At 36.7% G+C, this 20,850-nt stretch overlaps 1 protein-coding gene and 1 pseudogene across 2 annotated transcripts; both read left to right on the plus strand.

Moving 5' to 3' along the window:
* The first annotated feature begins 2,086 nt into the window (after nt 1-2,086).
* LOC113053900 (immunoglobulin heavy constant epsilon-like) lies at nt 2,087-4,712 on the plus strand (annotated as a pseudogene).
* A 1,050-nt stretch (nt 4,713-5,762) lies between these two features.
* On the plus strand, nt 5,763-13,801 carry LOC113045179 (general transcription factor IIF, polypeptide 1). 2 transcript variants are annotated; one of them, XM_026205388.1, is made up of 14 exons: nt 5,763-5,859; nt 6,737-6,778; nt 6,980-7,026; nt 7,115-7,187; nt 7,297-7,490; nt 8,174-8,344; nt 8,453-8,658; nt 8,735-8,888; nt 8,987-9,045; nt 9,141-9,272; nt 11,465-11,535; nt 11,629-11,782; nt 12,649-12,781; nt 13,062-13,801. In XM_026205388.1, the coding sequence occupies exons 1-14, from the start codon at nt 5,785-5,787 to the stop codon at nt 13,264-13,266; spliced, it is 1,716 nt and encodes a 571-aa protein (XP_026061173.1). In that variant the 5' UTR covers nt 5,763-5,784; the 3' UTR covers nt 13,267-13,801. The 2 variants fall into 2 exon arrangements, with proteins under 2 accessions (XP_026061173.1, XP_026061181.1); XM_026205396.1 differs by having other exon boundaries at nt 11,629-11,770.
* Nucleotides 13,802-20,850: the final 7,049 nt, after the last annotated feature.

Below are 20,850 nucleotides of genomic sequence, written 5' to 3' on the forward strand. Positions count from 1 at the left end.
AATAACATCACTCCACAGAAATTGAGAACCAAAATGATATATTAGTGTAATAATAAATTAATACATATATTTATATAATTTGTTTATCTAATTTTGAAATTATTTAAGAAATACCTATAAAAACATAAAACATATTTAAAAAAATATATACAATTTAATGTATAAATTTGCAGAAAAAAAGACAAAATGTCATTAAAATTATACCATTAGTTGGCACATAATATGCATAATGATGGGAGGAAATGTTTGTCAGTGTATGTGTTGTGTGTGTGTGCTCTTGTGAGGGTTAGGCGAATGGTTGGTGTAGGGCTATAGAATATACAGTTTGTACAGTATAAAAACCATTACGCCTAAATGTGTGTGTGTATATATTGTATTTCGCCCAAAGAGATAATGCAGATAAAGAAATTAGTTCAATTATTAGAGATTGATAGTTTATAGCCACATCAGTTCTTCTGCAGCATGCCAAGACACATTCAACTGACTTATTTGAGCTTGTCAGGGTCACCTTTCCTTAATCAGATTTCCATTGGGTTTGAATTATTTATTGAACATGCTACATAATTAACAAGATAATAAACTGAAAAATGGCAGATGAAAATCCTCAAATTTCAAATACAATATAATTCATTCAAGGTTCTTTCTCTGTCACAATATTCTAATTGATTAATAAGAGAACATCCTAGACTGTTTTCCTAATGTTTGTGCTGGAGAGTGGCGATGTTGTCCTGTAGGTCATGCTAATGTGTTATCATCTATTCCCACAGCTGTGATTGTGTGGATAGATCATTCCCTGTATGACGCCACTGATACAGATGATAGTGGCATTGCAAACACTGCTGTATCCTTTGTTTTCCTGTTCCTCATCACCTTGTGCTACAGCATAGGGGCTACTTTTGTTAAGGTATACAACATAGTTTTTTCTAGTTAATTTTTAATTTAGCATAATCATGAGACTAGATAGGAGCATTTTATTTGATGCAAAAAAAAAAAAAAATGTTGTCCTTTCAAATTTATATATATATATAAGTTTGAAAAATATTTAATATATGCAAGTTAAACAGAAGTAGATTTTCTGGCTCTTATTGGTATCAAATTATGCTTTCAGGTGAAATGAACGATCCCTTTAAGGACATGCAAGACTTCTCAGAAAAACAGCTCTATTCTTTTTTCCTTTTTTTTCCTTTATTGTAAATGTTATTGTGATGTTTGTTTGTTTTTAAGTTTTACTTTAATAAAAGAAAGAAACAATTTGATTGCTCTTGTATTTTGTTTCTTTCAAGTTTATAAAAATTTAAGAAGATGATAAACTGTATGGTGCTCTATGTTTGTATAAACTACATAAGAAAGGATATTTATTAGCACACAGGAGTGTCTGAAGGTTTTGAAATATGTGACCATAAACCACAAAACCAGTCTTATGTGTAATTTTAAAATAAAAAAAATCTAAATACTGAGAAAATCACCTTTGAAGTTGTCCAAATGAATTCTTAGCTATGCATATTACTAATCAAAAAATCATTATTTTATATATTTATGGTAGGAAATTTACAAAATGTTTTCATGGAACATGATCTTTACATAATATCCTAATGATTTTTGGCATAATAGAAAAATCTATAATTTTTTATCAAATACATTGTTTTTTTGGCTATTGCTAAATATATACCCAAGCGACTTAAGCTTGGTTTTGTGGTCGAGGGTCACATATTTCCCTAATTTCTGAAATTAATAAATTAAACATATTTTCTTAAATCGTATACTTAATTTTCTCAGAATTTGTTCTTTACGTCACTGAGTCTTTTCTAGCTGTGAATATTTGTAAGCGTAAATATTTCATGCTGTGAAGTATATAAAAATAAATTGCATAACAAGAGTCATTTTATGTAAAGGACAGAGTGTCTTTCCTGTGCAGATGTGTTCAACCATGTCTCAGAGATGCAGATGTTTTTCAGTTCTGCTTTTGGTGGCTATTTCAGCTTGTTTGTTACCTAACGCTTCCATCTGCTGTTTGCTATGTTCTCTGAGGCATGTTTCTGGTTTCTTCTTCTGTCCATCTTTTATTTCAGTATCTGTAACATGAATAAAAAATAAAATAAAAAACTCTGGTGAGGTCTGCATAAACATTCAGACCAATAATACTGACATCTCAGATTTAAGTTGTGTGCATTGGGGTCCATCCGAAAACCTTTGGTCCTTGACCACACATTTTACGATACCTAGTGAGCACCAGAAGACTGGAAAAACCTTTACATGTAGAGTTCATGGACCCCTGAAAATATGGACATCCAATCCTACTGGAAACATTTTTGGTGAGGAATGAAAATTTCATCAGTACCACATTAGCAATACTGGGGACAGTAATTGATGTGGTGTATTGAATTTTATTCATGATATAATATGTTTTCTTCATGGGACATTTGACACTATTTTCTTTCTCAGGGGATCCTACCATAGAGCTTGCTGTTGTTCACAGTGTGGGTCAGTCTAGTTCGGACTCACAGAAGCTGCTGTGTTCTGCGACAGGATTTGACCCGAAAATCAAGTGGCTTTCAAGGTCTATGGAGAAAACTGGTGGAGCTTTAGATGCTACAATGATTGAAGATGGAAGTCTGAAAGTGTATCATGAGATACTGGTGCCACAACAAGAGTGGAACGAAGGGGTCTCTTACACCTGTCAAACTGATGATGGATATAGCGGGAAGACTGCTAAGAAAAGCACCAGTATTTGTACAGGTAAACAATGAAACAATGAAATGAGAAGCAGATATCTGATAATACTGTCCTTTAGTTTAAGCAAGAATGTTTGGTTTCGTTCATTAATGAAACGAGTTAGTGAATCTAATATCTCAACAAATGTGTCCAAGAGTGATTGCCCCTTCCAGTAAGCAGGCAGAGGTCTACTTGCTGGGTCCATCCCACAGTGATGTGAGATCCGACACCTCTGTGATTTTGACATGTTTGGTTGTTGGTCAGAGTGTCAGGTTATTCTCCATCCAATGGAAAGTGAATGGTAAACTTCTCAATCATGATGTCGATGAACAAGAGCCTAAAGAACATAACAACGGGACTCAAAGCAGAGAAAATTTTATGAGGGTTTCAGTTACAAAATGGAATACATATGCTGTCTTTACCTGTGAGGTTACGCATTTGTGCTCTAATGATAGACAGCAGCAGAACATCTCCAAAACCCGAGGTGAGCACTCACAGTTCTCAAAACTGCCTTTACAGAGAATATTTTCTTGTTACTAATCATTGCCATGTACTCGCAGACCCTAAACGACCCACTGTGAGAATCCTCAGACCCTCAGACGCTGATCTCTCTGGACTCCAGAACACCAACCTTCTTTGCTTGATCACTGGTTTCTTCCCATCTGATATCTCTGTGCAGTGGAAACTAAATGGGACACAACTGGATGCAGCTCAGTTCACTAACAGTCCTGTGGTTGCTCAAACTTCAAGAGGTTTTGCAATGCATAGTGCTCTAATGCTGCCTGCATCAGAGTGGAAGGATGTTCTCATGTGTTGTTTCTCATGAGTCATCCCAAAGTCCAATCATCGACACTTTAGTGAACTTGTATGGTGGGTGCCATCAGAATTTTTTTTTAATCAGATTTAATTGTATAGATTGTATTCATGTTGGATTTGAAATTTTACCATGTTACCATTTTAAAGAAAGGTTTAAATTTAAGTTATATTAATGGTATTATGAAATTATATATATATAATATATATAAAATATTTAATGTATATGTTACTTACATTGCAACTTACCTATATGTGGGTCTAATAAAGTAATATTCAAAAATATCATATATTACATGATATAACATTTCATGCTAAGATACAATTTGAATGCAATACACCTCTCCTCACTATTGCCTGATCTATGTCTCTCACTTGTGTTTTTTTTAAGCCTCATTGATTCACTCTGCTCCGTTTTCAAAGCTGCTGCAAGGAGTAAGTGAGCTGGTGTGCCTGGCATTTGTTTTCAGCCCACCTGTCTTCAGCATCACCTGGTGGATGGGTAAGACTGAGGTGTCAGCCCACAGGGTCACCAAACCCGGAAAATGCCCTGATGGAAAATTTAGCATCCAAAGTCACCTGGATCTCCAAACTTCAGACTGGACACCTGGTGAGGTGTACACATGCAGAGTCACTCATGTTGCTGATACCTTGCTGCTTAACATTTCAATGAAAACAGGTACCCTAGGTTTCAAGTACTAAAGCATAATTTTATCAAGAAAATAATGAAGCTTAAAATGTGAATTTTGTTAATGTCTGTTAACAGCATTATTTGAGGAGGCCTAGAATATGGCCTGTGCCTTCCTCGCCCTCTTCCTCCTTTCTCTTCTCTATGGATGCTCAGTGACTTTGGTCAAAGTCAAGTTTACATAAGCAATATTTTGTGTGTGCTTTCTGGATTCTCTTGCTGCTTTTTTATCTTGCTTCTTTTAATTAACCTAACTGCAAAAATGATATTAACTTTATTAATATCAACTTTGTGTCTTGTTGAGATTTACATATGAAAAAAGTAATGCTCTTAACACACTTTCTAGCAGTTTATGTATTTTATACAAATTACAGATTTGTGTCTTTTTTTTAATTATTATTTCTGAATGTTCCCCTGTATCTCTAAAGATGTATTGTGTTTAAAATCATTCTGTGATGAAAATATGTGTGTTGGTTGTTTGAATAAAATGTCCAAGTCCATTGTCTTGTTACGACTAATTTCACAGCCAGAATTTTAGGGAAGCCTTAATATTAAAATTTCACTTAAATGTGAAATATATACACAATAAAAACATTGGAAATGCTTTTTAATTTCACTCTTTGTTTAGATTAATATTACTTAAAATGTAATAATTCTCACATAACTAAAATAAATAATGCATGTAATGAAATAGCTTTGAGTTCAAACTCAAACACTACTGAAGGGCACAAATGCACACAGACTGCAGTGTTCCCTTCGGTGCAGCAGGTGGCAGTAAATCTCCGTGAAGTGTAGAACTGCTCAAAATAAATGTAGAATATTTCGAATAGTGCTCCCACATTTGTGACCCTCACTGTATATTGTTATGTAAAAAATCTGTATGTGGGAAGTCTGATATAATTTTGCCATTGATACCAAGAGAACTTAGCATATTATTATTATTATTTCTCTGTTAAGATTTTGTCCCCCCATCATTCATGCAGAGAAGACTTATTAAGTGAATTATTTACATTATTATGGCATATAAAGAAAAAGTGTATTAGTCGGTTTCTGCTGGGTACCAGCACATGTGGGCATAATGGGAAATGAACAGCGGATGAACAAAGATGCTTTTAAAAAAGGAAGAAGTGGATGTTAATGTTGCTTTAAGTAAAGTTGAAGTTAAACTATAATTATGGGAAATATTTTAGAATTGGTAAGAAATATGTAATTCAGATAATAAGGTGAGGCATTTGTTTAATATAGAGACAGGAGGGAACAAGTCAATATAACAAGGATGAAACTTGGACACATAGGACTGAATGCATCACTATTTGTTACTTGAGTACATGAAAATGGTTCATGTGAGTATTGTGGGGGAAAAGAAACAGTAGAGCATGTAATGTACGATCACATTTTCACATTTATGAAGAATTATAATTAATATTATTATTTGTATCCAACCCCACCCACCCCCTACCTTATTTCTCTCTCTCTCTCTCTCTCTCTCTCTTTATATATATATATATATGTTCATGTGATTTAACACGACCAGCATCGTACTGTAGGTGGCGCCATACATTTAGAGTGTTATGCGCCAACAAACTAAAGAAGAAGAATTTTTAGATGCGAATGGTGCGAGCTGCTTTCGTCTTCTCCTTAATTTTGTAAGTATACTTTTACTGATATCTTTTTGGAGGTCACCCAAAAAGGAGGTTACCTCGTTTTATCGAATACCCAAATAGGAAACGATATCCGCAGACGGACGAGGAGGTTAAAGTTTAAGCGTTATAAAGTGGAGTAACGTTAGAGCAGCAGATGTTCTCTAGTTAGCAGGTTGAAGGTAACGTTAACTTGTGTTCATTTCAAACACACTTCTACATCACTGTAGTACTAGTAGATGTTTCACGGCGTGTTTAACGCGTTTTTGCCCATGTTGAATGAATAATAGCAGTGTCAGTGAATTCATCCAGTATAACAAGAATCGAGAACATGTGCTGTTCATTTCCATTGTCTTTGAAATCGGGATTTATTAAAACTTTGAAACGTTTAGAGACCCAGCCTTTCATTAATGGGTTTATTTTTCCACAATGCCTTGGTACTACTTAACAAAATAAATTAAATATATTGAGTTGCATGAAAATGTTAATCAAATAAGTTATATGATATGGCTATCAGTTGCATTATTTAATTAGATATATTTACATAGAAAAAATAATAACAACTACGAGCATTTAGAATGCACAACAATATTACACTATGTAACTCAATAAATGATATAAAACCATAAACGATTGTTTATCTGAAATCCAATTTAGTCTTTCTATGAACTAGGTAAGAAACGCATTCAACTACTGTGTACATTTGAAATGGTTTTAAAAAGTTATTTTCATGTGTTGATCACATGACCAGCTGAACTGCTCACTTTATCCCTGTAACTCTTCTGTTCTCTAGCACTTTGGGTGACAGATGTCAGCACAAGAATTATCTTTTAAGAGTGCCTATGAGAGACGTGAAATTGTTCTGTTGTGTGTTCATACACAGGTTATTAACGGGACTTCTTGCTCTGCAGTGATGACGTCACTGGTAAGTGCCTCATCATTTACAGTTAAGATTGATCAGGTTGTTCAACACCTGATCCAGGCAGACTACAGATCGTGTGTCATTTTAGAAATCATGTCTAAATCTTGATCCATAACACCATTACACTGTACAGCTCAGCAGTAAAACCATTGTAGGGACAGTATTATCTGTCTCTCAGGCCTAAGAGTTTGTTCTTGTTTGCAGGGGAGCAGCAGTTCCTCCACAACGGAGTATGTTGTACGAGTTCCCAAGTAAGATTTGTATTAACTTGAATTAGAAATGTATTTAGTGTGTCTGTAGTGCTACCAATACAAGTTGTTGATGTCTTTTGCCCAACAGAAACACCAGTAAGAAATACAACATAATGGCCTTCAATGCTGGTGATAAAGTCAGTTGTTCCACATGGACTCAGGTAACAGATGTTATAAATGGCCACTGCTTACTATTCCATGCCATATTTTCTTCCCTGTATTTTTCTGTAACTATTTCTCTCTCTCTCTCTCTCTACATGCAATGTTTAGGCTCGTATGGAGCGTGACATGAGTAATAGGCGTATATATGGTGAGGAGGAGACTCAGGAGGGGGCAGCAGGCAGTGAGTTTGGAAAGAAACAGAGAGAGGAAGCACGGAGGAAGAAGTATGGCATCGTTACGAAGGAGTTCAAAGTGGAGGACCAGCCCTGGATCCTTAAAGTTAATGGCAAGGCAGGAAGAAGGTATGGGTTTCTGCTTTTAATCTTTTCGACTTACTGACACTTGTTATTTTTGAGTGTGTTTAGCTGCCCATACTTACAATAAAGATTGATAAGCTGATAATCGCTGTTCTATGTCAATGGATGCCAAAGTTTTGTCTAGTAAACATACTCAAGCAAGCATGAAACTAAAGGGGTTTTCAGCACCGGCTGTGTTAAATATTTACCTTATTTTGCATGGAATTAAGCCATTTTCTTAAAACATAAGACTTCTGATTCATTAGTGGTTATGGGGAAAATAATGACGTATAACAAAGTGCAGCTAAAGGTAAAATGTTGCACTACGAACCAGTGTATTTATGAATGTGTTAATATTCAATGAATATGATAACAAATAGCAGTTTGCGATATCAAGCAGCAAATCAGACTGTTTTTGCACAGCTAAATACCTGGAAGTAAATAACACAGGAAGCCTCACACCTTCAAGTTAAAGATGGCCTTGTCCACTCTTCCGTGAGGATATGGACACACAAACTTCATCTCTAGAACTGCTCTGAGAATCATTACACAAAAAGCATTACACAATTGCATTTGATAAATACTCATCAGATACACACAGAAGCTCAAAGGTCTTCCAGTTTTAAAGTTTGGTTTGACTTGAATATATGAGAAACTGTCCTCTATTGTGCTCCTCTTCATCACTCAAGATTCAAGGGTCTGAAGAAAGGTGGCGTCACGGAGAACGCTTCCTACTACATCTTCACACAGAGTGCCGATGGGGCCTTCGAGGCGTTTCCTGTGCATTCCTGGTACAACTTCACACCGCAGGCCAAGCACCGCACGCTCACAGCCGAGGAGGCAGAGGAAGAGTGGGGCAGGTGAGGGCAGGTTGAGTTTTTGTATTGATGAGAACAGCTCTGATGGCTCTCCAGAGAGGCCAGTGTCTAAAGCGCAGACATCACACCTGCTTGTTTTTCCTCATATAGGAGAAACAAAGTGGTGAATCACTTCAGTATCATGCTTCAGCGACGTCTCAGAGGACAGGAGCGAGGAGAGGAGGAAGAAGAGGAAGGAGAAAAGGGGGGGAAGAAAAAGAAGAAGAAAGAAGGCAGGGGAGGAGACCTGCGCATACATGACCTCGAGGACGATTTGGAAATGAGCAGCGACGAGAGTGATGGCAGCAATGGAGACGGTGAGCAACGGCTCTGAGAGCGAGAGGAGTGTCAAGTGTAGGGCTGTCCTTAGCAAAATGTCTTCTTTCAATGCAGATGATGAAGCCAAGTCAAAGGCTAAAAAGGAAAAAGGCCCCAAAGGCAAGGGAAAGAAGAAGAAGAAAAAGGACAGCGACCTGGAAGGGTTTGAGGATAGTGATGACGGTGACTTTGAGGGGCTGGAGGTGGACTACATGTCTGATGAGAGCAGGTGAGGCTTTACTGTTGCTACATACTAACAGCCCTTTTTCCAAACGGTCTTTTTATGATTACTGCAGTCTAATCTTCATCATTCTTTCATCACTCCAGTTCTGAAGAAGAGCAGCAAGAGAAGACCAAGCACAATAAGGGAGAGGATGTCCCTAAAGGTTGGGGATTTAGCAGGAGTGCACTTCATTTAATTCTGATGTTTGATTTGAGACAACTCCATGAAGCTCCAACACTTATTTTTTTTTTTTCTCAGGGATTGATGAAATGTCTGAAAGTGAAGAAGAGAGTGAGGAAGAAAACAAGAATGAGGAAGATGGCAAGGAGGAAGAAGAGGAGGAAGATGGAAAGAAGACACCAGTGCAGGTGGAAAAGAAGAAAAAGAAAGGTGAAGGCAGTCTCATTTTGGATTTTTGTTTCTTTCTATTTTTACTTGGTGTTGTGGCCTCAAGTCTCACATCGAGTTACTAAGAGTGCTACTTGGGTATTGAGAGGTGTATTCCTCTGGTGCTATTCAGCTAGAAGATCCAAAATGTTTCCCAAATAAACAGTAGTTCAGAGGCACTCAAAAGGAATATAAGTTTAAAAGCCTTTATTTAAACTTGGCTATCCATTAAAAACATGCCAGCATGTTTTGGCTCTGTGGCCTTCTTTAGGGAAATTCAAAATGTAGTAGTAATGTTTATTGGAGACTAGGCATACCACTAAAAAAGGTAAATAAAATGAAAAGAAAAAATGTAATTTAAAAATGATTTAATTTATGCTTAAAAATAAAAAGACATTTATAACTTTATTTTAGTAACAATTAAAATTCTAGTTAAATGCAAAAGTAAAATAATACATTTAAAAATATTTTAAATGATAAACTTTAAAATGCATTTCCAAATCACTTATTTTATAATATTAATGTTTTCTCATTTTGTTTAAGTGCTAATCTTAGTCCTCCATAATGTTGACATTATAAATATTTTATATATACAGTTGCAATCAAAATTATTCCACCCCCTTGACCTGCAAGACATTTTGCTCTGGAGGATAACATTTTATGAAACCAATTCAACAAAGGCATCAGTAAATATTAGAGAAAGTTTGTTAATACACTTGAGTGATTCTGAGAATGGAACACTGATGAATCATGATAAAATTCAAATTGCCTCTAAACATTCATTTTAAAAATTATTCAACCCCCTTTGTGAATCTTTTGTTCTTTAAAATCTCAAATAAACGCTGTCTGTAAGTGTTCAGAAGCTTCTGTCACCTCTCTACTACAGTCTTGGCCCATTCCACGCCTGAAAAAGCTTTCAGATCACTGATAATCTTTGGGTTTCACATTGCCACTGCTTTCTTCAAATTCAACCAGATATTTGCAATGAGAATTAAGCCTGGAGTCTGAACAGGTCACTCAAGTACATTCTGTGACTGATCCCTGAACCAAGCAGTAGTAGAGTTGGATGTGTACTTTGGGATTACTGTCCTGCAGGCAAGTCCATTGATCATCAGCTTCAGTTTTTGCACCAAAGTCATCACAATTCTTGTCAAAATGGCCTGATACCTCAAAGAATCCATGATGTCCTTAATACAGTCATGATTTCCACTTCCTGCTACAGTAAAGCAACCCCATAAAAGGACTGATCCACCTCCAAGTTTGAGATGGTTTTCTTCTACTTATGAGCTTTGCCTTTTTTGCAGCAGACCAGAAAGTTCCAGTTTGGTCACATCACTCCATATAACATTCCTCCAGAGATCCACAGGTCCAATCAAATGAATTTGATTAAGTTCAAGTTGGCCTGTTGTTCTTCTTGATCAAGAGTGGTATTTATCAAGATGTCTCAACATGAAGGCCATACTTGTCTAGTGTTCTTCTTACACACTGCTTTGAAATGGTTTTCCTCCTTTCATCGAGTCATCTTGCAAGTCTTTGGCTGTACATTGCAGGTTTTTCTCAGTTGCTCTGATAAAACATGTTATGATATTCAACACCCACAGGTTTTCTGTTAAATCACACTTTAAGCTAAGGAATAAGGCTGAGAGCTGTGTCTGTAGGAACTTTCAGTGTCTTTGAAATCTTCATATAGCCTTAGCCTTTTTAAAGTAATACAATATTCTCTTTAGCTTTTGTGAGATCTCCGTTGACATTTTTGCTATTCAACTTCAACACATGCATGGGCTAACTGTATGTGTAACGGCTCAAACTAATTCTGTTTTTAATAGTTTCTACAGTTTGAGACTGTTTTATTCCCCACCGTGCAAATAAGTGATTTAAAAACAGCAATGCTGAATAGGGGTTGAAAAATTATGACATAGCGGTATTATAAAAAAAAATCATATAACTCAAATATTACATTATATATTGACAATATCACTTATAATATGCGACTAAACTGTTATAAATGCAATTTTTATTTTATCCTGGATCTTCAGAAAAGCTTGTATTTGTAAAGTACTGCAGTCTCTGAGGGGTTAAGTAATTTTGATTGCAACGGTGTGTATATATATATATATATATATATATATATATATATATATATATATAATATATTACTATTTTTTTATTTTTTTAAATCATTGTGTATGTTTCAGACAGCAGTGGTGAGTCCGACAGCTCAGAGGACAGTGATATTGAAGGAGAGGCAGCTTCAGCACTGTTCATGGTAGTAATGGCCTATATTTGTGTGTTTGGGAGAGAAGATTCATGTTTCATGTGTGTATGGTACAGTGCTCTCTTGTTGTCTCCCCTCTCACAGAAAAAGCGCACTCCTCCTAAGCGAGGGGGTGGTCGTGGCTCAGCAGGTAGTTCAAGGACAGGAAGTCGACCTGGCACACCTTCCATTGACAACGCTGCAACGTCCAACACTCTCCGTGCTGCTGCCAACAAACTGGAGCAAGGTACACAAAAAGGTTAATAAAAATTCTGATTAAAAATGTTAATAAAATGAATTACATGATATAGCTATTAGTTGCATGGTTTAATTGCCTTAATTGCATAGGAAAAAAAATCAGTTATTATTGTGGTAAAATAATAACATGCAAATAGATTAAAAAAGTGACTTTAGAAAGATTGTAATATGTTGGTCTTCTTTACAGTGAAACAAGTTCCTTCTTTAATTATTTTTAATAACTTTTTTTTAGAGGGATACTCCATCTGTTTACCCTAATGCCCTCCCAGATGTGACTCTTTCTTCAGATTATTACGATTTTTAGAAAAATTATCCATTTCTGTGAGAGTGTCTCCAGCTGTTCACCATAGTTGAAGCTTTAAAAACCACACTAAGTGAACATGAGGGTAACACATATGACTCCAGGAGATGAATCAATGTCTTTTGAAGTATACAGTGGGTGTATGTGGGTGGAAAAATATTCATATTTTAAACTTGAAGCTGTTACATCAGTTCACACTTGATGGAAGCGTCAGCTTGTGAACATGTTGACAAAAACACTCTTAAGAAGTGGTGCAGACGGACAGAGCACTGCTATGTTCACTTTGGTTTTTGAAGCATCAACTTTGGGAGTCCCATACACTCGCATTACATGGAATCAGTGATGGATAATTTGTCTAAAAAATATTTTGTTTGTGTTCATCTGAAGAAAGAAAGTCATATACATCTATGATGGCATGAGGTTGAGTAGGTAATAAGACGATTTTTGTATTGTGCCATAATGTAATATAATCTGCCTAGTATCTCCTTATTTCATCTAGTCTGTTTCTCTTCACTGCTAAGGGTTAGGTAAAGTATAAACTTCATGTATCTGCTCCTCTGTCTCAGGTAAGCGTCAGACGACTGTGCCCAGCACAGAGACTCCAGCAGCGAAGAGATTAAAGATGGAGCCCAGCCCTCAGAGCTCTTCAGGAAAGAGCACACCCCAACCAGTGTCAGGGAAATCCACCCCCAGCTCCAGGTACTACTTTCTTGAATATTACCATGATCCAGAAACCCCTCAGTTCACTCCCCATCTCTGGGTTCTGGGTCTTTTCTCCAGCCTCCAGCTGTGATGTCTATGTCCTCTATCCCCCGAGACATGCACCAAGTTACTCTTACATTAAAGCATACAGTGCTGGATCTAGTAACCGTATCAAAATTCTTCACCACGTTACGGTTTATGATGCTTATTTTATCTGTTCAATTCACAGACAAGCATTGACAGGGATGTATAACATATATGTCCATCTCCCCTTTAGTGATGTGCTGCTGACAGAGGATGCCGTGCGCAGGTATCTCATCAGGAAGCCCATGACCACTAAAGACCTGCTGAAGAAGTTCCAGACTAAGCGCACAGGCCTCAGCAGCGAGCAGACGGTCAACGTGCTCGCCCAGATCTTGAAGAGGCTCAACCCAGAGAGGAAGAACATCAATGACAAGATGCACTTCTACCTCACAGAGTGAGCCCAGCTGAGGAGAGGGTCAAACTGAGTGCCCATGACCAGCAGCCTCTCCTTTAAGAACACAGCTCATTTAGGTTAAGACCTGCTTGATCTGAAATTTGTCATTTTGCTTTCTACCATTCAGCATTTATTAACAGTAGAACTTAAGTGCTGTTAATTGAGTTACATCATGGAATGCTGGAGGTCTAAAGAGTAAAAAGACAAAGAAAACTGAGAAACAAGCAATGGGGAGTAGGTTTTTGTGTACTGGTTTTATAAAAGATATAGGAAAGATGTGTTTGTAAATTCCACATGTAAATTCCAAATTATGTCTGTTAATGACAGATGAAAACCTGCTGTATTTTGAGAGTACATTTACCTAGAGAATACAGTTGCATTTGTGGCTTTTATTGCACATTCATTTCTTATTACATTTTTTTGCCTTTTTTAAAAAAAAAAACTGGTTTAAAAGCATTGCACTGTTAAAATCAGTAAAAGGTATAACTTTTTCAGGAGATTTCTCCTTTGGTAGTACATTAAATTTGTTCAGAGATGAATAACAGTGTTTGTGTTCATTTGTTTTAAATGCATATTGTATGCAATAGTAATGTATAGTTGAGTAGAAAGCCACAAGAGTGGATAGCAATTTTTTTTTTTGATTTTGTAAATAGCAGCAGTTCCAATGACTGTCTTCATTCTTTTCCATGACTCATTTTACAATATACACTGAATAAATCTAATCTTTCCCTACATATAGAATACACTACAGGTATTTGGACCATATTTCAGTGAGCTGGTTCAGCTGAATATTATCGTAATGTTAGCAGTTGACACATTTTTAGCTATGTTTGAGCATCTGAAATATGAACAATTCTAAACCAGGGAAATGTAAAAAAGCCACAGCGTGTCCAAGATAAGTGTTCAGGTAACAACCTTATACACTCTTTTGGAATTTTGGAATTTTGGAAATATTTTCTCTGTACTTGTTTCGATGCTCTAATTAGTAGAGTCATCCTATCGAGGACATTGTCACACTCAAATATCCACTACATTAAGCGTAATAGCGTCACACTGTCACTGACGGGGCGCCATTTTGAATTAGCTCAGATTTCTAGGACTTGAAGTGTTTGAGTTAATATCGCTTCAGCCCAGCATTATAGAGGGCACAAAATACAATTTTATGGGAAGACGTGAGTGCAAGAAGCAATAATGATCCAATAAAACTGCTAAATGTAGGCTAACTGCAATTTACCATATATATATATATATATATATATATATATATATATATATATATATATATATATATATATATAATTTAAATTAGTTTAAAAATGTATATGCGGCTACAAATAGGCCTACACATAAACGAGTTTCATATGTTGTTTCCAGTGAGTAAAGAACGTTCTACTCTAGTGACGATAAATTCTGTGTAATTGCAGTTCCACTTTTCAACACTAGATTGCACCACATGACTATGGCTTGCTTTGATACAGTAGATAAAGATGAAAATAAAAACCGTTATTTATGGGGCAAATTAACGCATATTCCTTTGATTTCCTCCTAACATGCACGCTATTTTAAAAAAAAATATATAGCCTATTATTATTTTCGTTTTATGTTTTGACCCTTGGCTGAAATGTCACATTTTAAATCTATAAAGTAACCAGCCTCAAATTCTTGTATTGGCATGTTTTTGTTAAATGTGAAGCAGCAGCTTGCGCTCCACTCCCCCTGCTGGCTATTCAGTGTTTCTAAGGTATATATCATAATCCAGACTTGTGACATTACAATCCAAAACTGTATCCAGTGACTGTGCTTATTTCAGACACTTATGTCACTGTTCTTTTAGATCTCTCTCTCTCTCTCTCTCTCTCTCTCCCCCCCCGTCTCCCTCCACACACACACACACACACACACACACACACAAACACACAAAACCACATTGACTGGTTTCTCTCATCAATTAGCCCGCAAGACTGTAATGATGGTAATTATTTGTAATTGTAATGGTCAGGCAGTGCTGTTTGTGGCAGTAAGCGGGCATTAAACAGTCTGTAAGTAAGTAAGATTTACAGGCAGTAGACATTGAGTGCTGATACATGGCTCCGGGGAATGTGCAATATATCAATGCTGTAGCCAATACAGCAAAGATTAGAAGATCACAAAGCCTGAAATAACTCCGAGCACAGTCTTAGAATAGTTTATTGGTGTTTTTTGTAGCAGATATGTACTGGTTTATATTACACATTAGCTAGTGTTTTCTACATATCAGAGGGGGAATTTCTTTACAAACTTTAAATCACTTTTAGAGGCAACTTTAGATGAGATCCATTTACAATCAGTTTTGAACATTCTGAAAATATAATTTACCTTTTGCTAAACACTGTCCCTTTGGTGACTTCCTAACGCAAACCAGATTTACAATCTTTCTATAGAAATGAACCAGACTTCTTTGAATTGCATTATTTTCAGTAAATTGTGCTCATGAAGTGGTAAAAAGTAACCCTGGTTTAAATAAATTGTTGAAAAGGTTGAAAAGTATTTGTATCTGCTGTTTTTAAAAGAAATTGAGAAATTTAGTAATAACGAAATTCAAAACAGCAGAAACTGCTAATTATAATTGAGACAACAATTTTTCAGTCAATAATTAAAAAAACAACAACAAAAAAACACCCTAATTTGAAAGCTATTACAATTAAGGTTGCAAAGGGATGGACTATTTCCAAAAGTTTCCAAAATGTCTGGAAAGTTTTGGAAATTTACTGGAAATGTCTCGCCTTTTTTGCAACCCTAATTAATAGCATTAGGGAACACAACTGTGAACACAAAGGGAAACAATGTTATACCATATTTTTGTTACTTTAGTATTTACTCTTACCCAGGAAACAGATCCTCAATAGACTTATATTAGAAAAAAGAAGAAAAACAAACATCAGAAGGTCTAAGATAGTTCAGCAACATTCTTAAGGCGGGGCTTAAGAAGGGTCAATTCACAAGGAGAAATCAACACTAGAGCCGAACATTTAGGCTACATACATACACGTAAAGACAAACACATCAACATATTTATCTCACTTCCTGAGAGGTCTGTCTGGCTGCCCTCCAAACCTGTCCTCCTGCAAGCAAGTCTTTTCTCAATAGGCTTCATGATTGACAGCAGCTGATCTAAAGAACACAGGAAATCGTTTAAGCCTCTAAGATTCAGACTGTGTGTCAAGTGACCATAAAATGCTCAATTGATTGTGATGCAAATACAGAATTCATAAATGAGTTTGATTTCCTGCTGGAGAGGTACAAGGAGGAAGGCATAGAGAGAGTTTTGAAGAAGGTTTTCGGTTACTTCCATTGTATGGACACAAAAAACACAAAGACATTTCTCAGAATATCTTCCTTTGAGTTCCAAACGATAATTAAAGTCATATAGATGAAAAAAGATGAGGGTGAATAAATGATGACAGAATTTTCATTTTGGGGTGAACTATCCCTTTAAAATAATGGTAACCACAGATGTAGCAGAAATGTTTGGATTTGAGTGGAAAAGAGGCACTCCACAGCTTGGGAATCATGTAAGGGAAGCAGAGCTTAAAGAAAGTATGTGAGATGAGTGAAAGCATATTGTGATTACAGTTCTGTCCCTGTGTGAAGATGCTGGCCTACTTACTAGCTGTTTGGAGCAGTTTACATTCACTTTGAATCAACGTCAGATTAACAAAGACATGCCTGCCTTTTTCAGAATTTGATGATTTTTACTATTTATTTCTTGCAAAACTGACACATTACTTTCACAATAGTTCCTGACAGATTGTCAAAATGCTAAATTAACATGTTTATCCAGAAATGGTCTGTTTGCTAATCTCCTGTTGGTGCAGTTAATGAGCCTGTCTTAGTAGAAGGGTTAGAGGCACTGAAAAAGAAATGAATGGATGTTTTGTCAAGCACTGGGGCTTTTAATAATTCTACACTGTTTAAAAATGTATTGTACCTACATCAGACTCTTCCCCAAATAAAACACTCTGCTCAGAAAATGACGGCCCACTTTAAGCTCTCCCACAGTCTAGTATCTTTGTCTCTTACCTCTGCCAAAAAAAGTGTCTATTATTTGTGTTTTCATTTTAATAGTATAAAGTATTAAGAAAATATAAATGAAATGAACCTCTAAAGAAGCCCTTAAAAACACACAAAGCATTTATGTGTTCAACTCTCTTATTTTCTCTAGTACATGTTTATTGCATCTGATACCCTAACATACAGTACAGAGGGGTGATATGTTGTAGCCCGTTGCACTGACCAGATTTATATCTGGAAGATAAGGTTAAATAAGGAGCAGAGAACCTGCTATATATGTTGTTTATGAATTATTCAGTTTTATGAGTCACTGAGTTAAGCTTCTGCTGCAAATACACAGCAACATTACTTCAGAATTCTTGATTGACACAGTGTGTGTGTGTATGTTCACATTTTTAACGTCTCTTTATCACCATTATATGCATGCAATCACTGAATGCACACATTCAAACTGATGCATTATGTGGTTGCATTTGTTTTGCGAAACTGACATGTGACAGTTTTATGGGAGCACTGAACACTTGATTGAATTTCGATTGATTTGATGACAATTCTCACACCACATCTTCTCTGAATTTGAGCATAGCTGTGTCACACTAGTCTGTCACAGAATAAATCATAGTCTAACAGACCAGAATTTACTTACAACTCAATTGTGGCAAAATGTGCAGCTCGTTTTTCCTCTGTAGAGCAGTGCAGTGAGACATCTTATTGACTTCTCTCTTTCTTTGGCTGGCTGTGTGCTTTCTGTGTGCTGCTGTGTTAGATTAGTGTGGCGTGCTTTAATAATGCACTAAGGGAGGGTTGTTTCTGCTTGACAGCAGGAGAGAGTCTCTGGCATTCAAAAGCAATCGCCTTTTGAACCCCAACTGTGTGACAAGGCTGACACATCACAGAATATAGCTCCACCACTGAGACTGTATTCATAATCAATAAATTAACCCCGTTCAATATAAAGAAACTATTCATTAAGAAGATTAGTGTTAACACAAGAATAACTTAATTAGATGAACATATACACTCTTTTCACTTTCATTTTCTTCTAAATGGCAAAAACTGTTTGCTGGGCCCAGTAACACTAAGCAAAACCCTTCACTTGTGTTCTTGTATAGAGGCAGCTGTCAGGATGATGAGCAGGATTTGTCACAATCAGGGTTTTTATGGGGTCGTAGCTGATGGACTGGGTCGGTCCAGTCACTAAATTGGCTTTGTTTTGATTTTCAAGAGATAATGAGGTCCAGGTTTGTTTTGAGTTTGTGGGTGTTCGATTACTTTACTGTAGAGAGGCATTCTTTATATAGCATTTAATTTGCATGTTTTTCCCCCTATCTCTGCTCATAGGTTGATTAATGACTTTCGGCCACAGTTTAGAGCTCTGACTCACCACTTCTCAAGTTTGTTCACTTGGAATAATTTGAAGATAATTCTATAAAATCATAAAGCTAGCACATTGCAGGTAAGCAGGATATAATTCATAATTTTTCCACACACTTATCTGCAACAACTGTAGCCTAACAATTGGCTGGTATTAGTGGTAATTGCTTATTAACATTTGGGTAAGAATTTGTTGCAAATACACCACTCTTGTTTTATATATTTGGAATATAAGTTTGTTTTTGTAGAACCAAATTGCCTTTACATGAAGCAAATGTTTTGTTCTGAAAGATGTTTACATTGTAGTTGTTGCATGTTTATATTTTGCATAACTTGGTTATTTGTTATATTTAGTTCAGGAATAGGATCCATGGCTGTGTGAAATGTTTCAGAACCATGGACAGCTGCTTTGGCGTGCTACTGAGTGTCGTTTCTGTCATTGGCTCGGTGCTCTTGCCTAACTAAGGTTGAGGTTTCATTAAAGCAATCGCCCAAACCAAAGGCTGTCGCCCAAATAGTAGGCTACAACTGCCAAACAGATTTAGTTCTAATAGATTTTGGTTAATGTTTAAGTTTTAGTTTCAAATAGCGTTTCAAAAACAACAAAAGTTTGACTATAAATGATTCAGAACGCTTACTTTTATCTTGCGTAAAATGAATGCTTGCGAGCAGATTTCCGTATGTCTTGGGAAGTAGCTACCCGTTCGCTGCTTTGCTTTAAAACTTATAAGTTAGGACTATCTGCAATATTACTTTATTATATATTTACAATCACAACCTTAAACAGGATGCAGCTCGAAAACTACACAAAAATTACTCTATAACGTATGTTGACAAGCCCGTATACACTCACTTGACAGTCGCTTAGTCTGACTGTTCAGAGAGAGGCTCGAGACGATCGTCTGTCAGCCGCTGTGGATCTGTGGATCTGTTGACTGAAGCCTGGAGGCTGGAGGCTGGTGTCTGTTTGAGCTCTAGACCCCGGGCTCTTCCGGTCTGACGCTAAACGCATCACACACGGTTGATCACACGCGTGCTGGTTCAGATCGTGAACAGCATGCTGCACAGGATCAAGAGATGAACAGAGATCCAGAAGATAATCCCCCCCCCTCAAGTTCTAATTCTTTTCGCAGCGGTAGCAGCTAGGCCATGTGATATTGTGGTACTACTTAATTTGTTTTCAGGGGGAGTTTAGCAGTAAGGTGGACAGGAATATAAATGATTAAAACTACACGTGAGAGAGGCGCTGTCCGCCGTACCACGACTGCGTCCACTTGTTTTAGACACGGGATGGGGCATTTAGGAGGACCAGTTCTGTATATCCTCCTCTGTTTACTGCTTCGCGTGATAGGCTATCTGATAGGTGGGCACTGTTAAGGTCGCGCGGGTCTAATGATTTTTGCCACAAACAGCCGCGTCCTAAGTATTGTTCTTGCTTTATTCACTCTCAACCCCCTTTTTCAAACACATCACATGGCTAATGTCTATTTTAAATTCGCGATTCCTTCTGTGTTTGTTTCATTTTTTACATTTTCATCTTTTTATTAGCTATTATTTAAAATAATATCAATAGTCTACAATCTTTTTTAACAAGTAAAAATAGTCGCCCAACATTGGATTGCATTGTATTGTTTATGTTTATGTACTTTTATGTTAGGTGTTACTAATTAGAGGGACTAATTTGGACGAATTTGTAATCGTCGTGTGGCTTTACATGCTTCACGTTGCTATTCTATCTTTTACAGTATGTCAAGTGACATGGTAGGTATTAACATTAATTTGCGAACATATAGACCACCAAGAGTTTGTATAAAATATACAGTCACCAAAAATGCCATCCCCGTATGCTTGTAACATCGTTATAAGTATGTTACACCATTTTTCTGTAAGGTAGGCTACATTTCACAGGTTTCATAGACTTTTTGACTATTGTTGGAAAAGGGGATGGGTTGGATGAAAGAGTTGTCAACTGTACTTATGGGAAATTTCCTTCGATTAATTCCGAAATGTCTGCGTCTAAGAATAGCCTGTGGGTCCTCGCCCTGCGTGCCCTCGCAAAGCGGAGCTGTTCCCGAGAGACGCGCGTTTGAATGCGCAGCTGTCTCCCAGCGCGCACATCCCGACCACTGGCACAAACAGACATAACCTGGCAACGCGCTGTCAG

The sequence above is a fragment of the Carassius auratus genome, chromosome 3, assembly GCF_003368295.1.
Source record: "Carassius auratus strain Wakin chromosome 3, ASM336829v1, whole genome shotgun sequence".
NCBI classification, from domain to species: domain Eukaryota; kingdom Metazoa; phylum Chordata; class Actinopteri; order Cypriniformes; family Cyprinidae; genus Carassius; species Carassius auratus.